Source organism: Panicum virgatum, chromosome 1K (genome assembly GCF_016808335.1).
Source record: "Panicum virgatum strain AP13 chromosome 1K, P.virgatum_v5, whole genome shotgun sequence".
In the NCBI taxonomy this organism is placed as follows: domain Eukaryota; kingdom Viridiplantae; phylum Streptophyta; class Magnoliopsida; order Poales; family Poaceae; genus Panicum; species Panicum virgatum.
In genome coordinates this window covers 50,203,358-50,208,759 of record NC_053136.1, presented here as the reverse complement: position 1 = coordinate 50,208,759, position 5,402 = coordinate 50,203,358, and the positions used below count along the sequence as shown (strand labels likewise).

General features: G+C 46.9%; 1 protein-coding gene across 1 annotated transcript; it reads right to left on the bottom strand.

The window, feature by feature from the left end:
- Nucleotides 1-3,250: 3,250 nt before the first annotated feature.
- LOC120640988 lies at nucleotides 3,251-4,113 on the bottom strand. The gene has a single exon (XM_039916933.1). The coding sequence runs from the start codon at nucleotides 3,987-3,989 to the stop codon at nucleotides 3,591-3,593; it is 399 nt and encodes a 132-aa protein (XP_039772867.1). The 5' UTR covers nucleotides 3,990-4,113; the 3' UTR covers nucleotides 3,251-3,590.
- Nucleotides 4,114-5,402: the final 1,289 nt, after the last annotated feature.

Sequence of the window (5,402 nt, the reverse complement as noted above, 5' to 3'; positions counted from 1 at the left end):
CCTTCAGAAACTTCCGCAAGGCCCATACTTTTACCTACTTTTTGGAGATGGACGGGACTATTATGCCTAATTGGGCCCGGATTTGATGGCGAAGGATTGGTCCGGCCCACTAGTGATATCACGGCACAGATGTTCCCTCCCTCCCACAATCACCGTGTTCGGCTGGTCTCCAGCCCTCGAGCCCTACAATATTTTTCTCTCACACAACTCCAGCTCCAGCCTCCAGCCACCAGCCAGGTAACAGTATTTTTCTCTCACACTACTCCAGCTCCAGCCTGCCGAACACGGTGAATATCAATGCATAGTCCCTTATTTTTTGTGAAAAAGACTTTATACTCAAATCAATGCATAGTCCCTTATTTTTTGTGAAAAAGATTTGAATACTATCTCGTCTTTTGCGAGAAGAATTCAAATATTGTCTTATATTTTATGGGAGAAGACTCTGACACTCTTATCTTTTATGGTAGTTGGATCAAAGAAGCAATTTTTTATGGGACAAATTTTAAATTCTAGATGTGCAATTATTTTAGACGAGGAGAGTAGATTTGATTATAAGGAATTCGATAGTGCAATCCGAATTTGGACATTTCAATTGAAAATTACGAATTTACTTTCTTCAAATCTCTTTTTTATACATCCTATCGGGAGATGCCCGCGTGGACCGACCCATAGCATTCTTTTCAGGGCGTTGCTTGGAACAGCTGGGGAGCAACGCCTCAAACGCACCTCCAGTCGACGATAGGCCGACGCGCTGGCCATGGCTCGTGACGACATCTCATGCCGCTGCGCCAAGAGGAAGTATTATAGCAGACTACAAACAACAGACTAAATGTTGAGATGGAGGAGAGAGAAGAAAAAAGAGAAAAAGTAAGCTGCAAGCTTATAGTCAGTTTCGACACAAGAATCGAAAAAACTTATAAGATAGATAAATGGGCCACGTATTAATAATGGAGAGCTAAACTACTATACTAGTAGACTAAGAGATGGGTTGAATAGAATCTTACAACCAACAATAATATAAATCATTAGTCTTGCTCTAAGAGCGACAGTAATACGGCGATCTGGGGCGACGCCGTTGTTGTGCGCGCGTTGAGATGCAGGCCGCTTTCCCAAGACGGTTCACACGCTCATGGTTACTCACCGTGTTCGGCTGGAGGCTCCAGCCTCCAGCGCTATAGTGTTTTTATCTCACGTTCCTCCAGCTCCAGTCTCCAGCCACCAGCCAGATAACAGTGTTTTTCTCTCACACCACTCCAGCTCCAGCCTCCAGCTCCAGCCTGCCGAACACGGTGACTGAAAACGGCCACAGCGGCAGGGATACACAATTGCACACTTTGATACTGGCCTATTTGGTTCCTTCTACGAACCTCGCACGCACATTTCCTGCGGCAGGGATACACAATTGCACACTTTGATACTGGCCTATTTGGTTCCTTTTACGAACCTCGCACGCACATTTCCTGAGGGAAAAATCTCACATGCATGGAATACTAAATAAAATCTATTTGCAAATTTTTTTTAAGAAATAAATGTAATTTTTCGCGACGAATCTAATGACGATAATTAATCGATGATTGACTACAATAATACGACAGTAACCATCCTCTAATCACGCGATCAAAGGTCTCATTAGATTCTTCAAAGTTCCTAACGCAGGGGTTCTGAAATTGATTTTATAAACTGACTTTATTTGATACCGTAATTAACAATCAACAGTAACCATCCTCTAATCACGCGATCAAAGGTCTCATTAGATTCTTCAAAGTTCCTAACGTAGGGGTTCTGAAATTGATTTTATAAACTGACTTTATTTGATACCGTAATTAACAATCAAAATATTACTATGGCTAGCACAGGAACCAACCAAACAAAGCCACTCTTAACCGAAGCACTGGTGGCGGGTGCGACGCAAAGCCGCGCTCGCATTCATGATTGTCGTGAACAGCGACGGCGAGCGAGACCCACCGGCAGCGGCGAACGGGAATTCCCGAACGAAATGTTCTCCAAATGTCCGTAGTCAATCATGCCAACAGTCCAATACAGCGTGGTCGCTACTGCAGCTAAAGCCTAAAGAGACGGTGAACGGACACTCGAACAGACAGGGTTCAGAGAGGACATGCGTGCTGAAGCACCAAAATTTACCATTCCAGAAGCCTCAACGTCTTAACGAGCACCCATATAAAAAAGCCGAATCACAAAGGAAGGCAGCTCCTAGTACCTTTCGCGTTTTGCCAGGTCTAATTTGGCAACATATCACCACCAGACACGCATTTCGCATGAAATGCACACGATTTTCATTTAACAGAAAAGCCGAAGCTTCAAGACAAGATGACAAAAATATTATCGCGACCATCAGGCACGTTTTTCAACAAAAGGGAGATGAGATGGCAAAAATGAAATGCGAAGGATCAAATGGTATTGCTAACCGGCAGTAGTAATAACAAATGCTTCCAGGCTGGGATAGGCGAATTAAAATACAGAAAGCCGGTCGCCTTAAGGTTAAATAACTTAATGAACTTTTAAGCAAAATAAATAAATAAATAACAAATGCCCACTCATCTCAAACTTCTCGAATATCACCCTATTTACTGCGTTGCTAAACAGACCATATAGCTCTGTCGAACTTTTGATGCAGATGCAAACATAGGTAGGCAAAAACTAGAAACATGCAGTTTGCAAGACATGGATCAAGAATAGGCTCGCCCATCCACTGCAACAGTTAATGTAGAAGCGCAATGCATAAATTCCAATCTTCTCAGGAACACACTGGCAATACAAAAGCATCATCAAAACAGACAAACACCTCCATATGCAGCTTGGGTCGAACTAATTCAGTTCCAAACCAAAATTCCAGCCCGAAAAAAGGAAAAGCATGTTCTAGTATGTGTTGGATTCAACAAACTAGCATGAGTCAACTTGTATCATGATCACCCCTAATTCATCTTGTGCATTGCCCTACTGGTATAGCACCTATCCAAGGCAGGAACATCATTGCTTACAATCAGATGAATTTCCAATCCTAGGTAGCAACTTCCCAAGCACACGCAAACTGGATATAGGAATTCTAACCCCTAGACTGAAAAACACTCAGGTACTCGACATTACGAGTAACTAGAAATCCATTTCTCTACATACAACAAGATATTAACGCCTCAAAAAAATTCAAGTGATCACCATGATAATACAGCTACCAGCCGCAACCAATCATATTTCCTCTGAGCTGAATTTCTCAAACATGCAAGTCGAATCACTAGGAAGCTCCAATATATAAACACTAATTCATGGGTAAACAAGTTGGTTATGATCACACAATCAACCTGAAGCAATTAACATTTCCGCCCAAGAGAATTATTCTAACTCGTTTATGTCATAGATGCAAGGCAATTTACTCAGATTACGAACTGCAGCAGAAACTAGCACCATGCTCTCTCATGTTCCGATTGAGATCTCAAAGCATTCACGCTACAAAACAAAGCAGGAACCAACCCAGGCATGATAAACTGTGCCCTCTAGTAACAGAAACACACGAAGAGGAGGAATGAAGAGCCAGGAGACCACCGGATGAGACGGGATGCGGCAGCGGGAACGGATCAGTCGTCGCGCTTCTTGAGCTTGTCGACGCGCTGCTGCATCTGGTCGAGCCTGACGACGAGCTGGGTGACGGAGAAGAGGACCCAGTAGAGGAGCAGCGCGGCGGCGATGAGGAGCGCGTTCCGCTGCGACTTCATGATGGACTTCTGGTGGCGGAGGTGCTCGGAGGGGGTGCAGGCGTGCTCGTCGTCGCAGGTGGGGCGCGTCTCGTACTTCCAGTAGATGTCCATGAGCAGGAAGAGGCAGAAGGGCACCACCGACATCATCGGCTTGAGCGCGCCCCGCACCACGGAGACCATGCCCCGGCGGAGGCCGTCGAGGCCCGGGAGCGTCAGCAGCAGCAGCATGACCGCCTCCGCGCCCGCCGCGTAGCCCAGCACCACCCACTCCAGCGCCATGGATGCCGGATCGAGAGCCCCGGGATTCCGATCTGGGTGCGGGAGGGGGAGAGGCGGGGTTTGGGGAAGAAGAGAGGTTGGGGACAGATCGGGCGAGCGTGTGCGTGTGCGATGGGTGGGGGGATTTTTCGTCGGGTTATTAGCGAGGGGAGCGGAGAGGAGGGTGGTGGATCGGTGAGTCGCCGCGTGGAATGGGTCTATGGGCTGGAGACCTGGAGTTGCCGGGGGAAGCGAAGAGCTAAATTGATGAAGGTTCTTGTGGACGCGGTCCAGGCAGGTTGGATGGATACTCGACGGACGACCAAGGTTAACCTAACCGGTGGCAACCGGTCCGGTTTGACCGGTAACCGATTAAACCGGTCCGGTCCGGTTTCGGCCGGTACCTAACCGGCCAAAATTCAAATTTTAAATTTGAATTCAAAAAATGAAAAATTCCCAAAAAATTTCTAAAAATATTTTAAGGTGTGATGAATCTAATGGTGTCAAATTTTCTCAAAAATTCATTCATTTAGTATAGTTTGTGGGAATTTAAAGTTAAATCAAAAAAGAAAAAGAAAAAAATGGGCCGGCCCATGAAGGCCCACCGATCAAACCGGTCAAACCGGCCGGTAAACCGGTCAAACCGGCCGGTAAACCGGTTGCACGGGAGCTTTTGAATTTCAAACCGGTCAAACCGACCGGTAAACCAGTAAAACCGGCCGGTAAATCGGTCAAACTGGCCGGTAAACCGGTCGGAACCGGTTGCATGGGAGTTTTTGAATTTAGATTTGAATTCAACCGGTTTCCACTGGTTACCGGCCTAACCGGTCCAGTAAACCGGTACCGGAGGGCGGCGGTTAGGCCGGTCCGGTCGGATTTTAAAACCTGCGGACGACACGTTCGAGGAAGCCGGGGGCTGAGTCATGGGTATACGGGAAGGGGCGGATGCGCAGGTGGGCACGCGAAATGTGGACGGTCCGATCTGCGGTCAGAGCTCGCCGACCCTGGCACGTGGAAGTTTTTGGAACTTGTAAGGAAAAAATATTTTGTCTCCTTTCGTTTGAGATCATGACTCGTGTAGTAGATGGACAAACGGAGCAAAGAAAAAGGAAAGTTTTCTTCGCGGCGAAGGTTGGAATCGAGGCACGGCCGGACCACCTCGCTGTTGATGCTTCTAGAACCCTTGCGTCACTGTTGGAATGAGAGTGCTGGCCATGCCCAATCGCATGACAAGAACTTAGAAGATGGTGGTTAATGGTTGTCTGATTAGCCATCTTGCCAAAAATAAATGAGATGATGTTCCCCAGTTCTTCAAATTGTTTGCTATTCACCGTGTTCGGCTGGTGGAGTTTCTGCTGCTCGCCGCTGTTTTTGGGCCGAATCCCATTGCCTGTTGAGCCAGGGCCGTCCCGGCACAAATCGGGGCCCTGTACG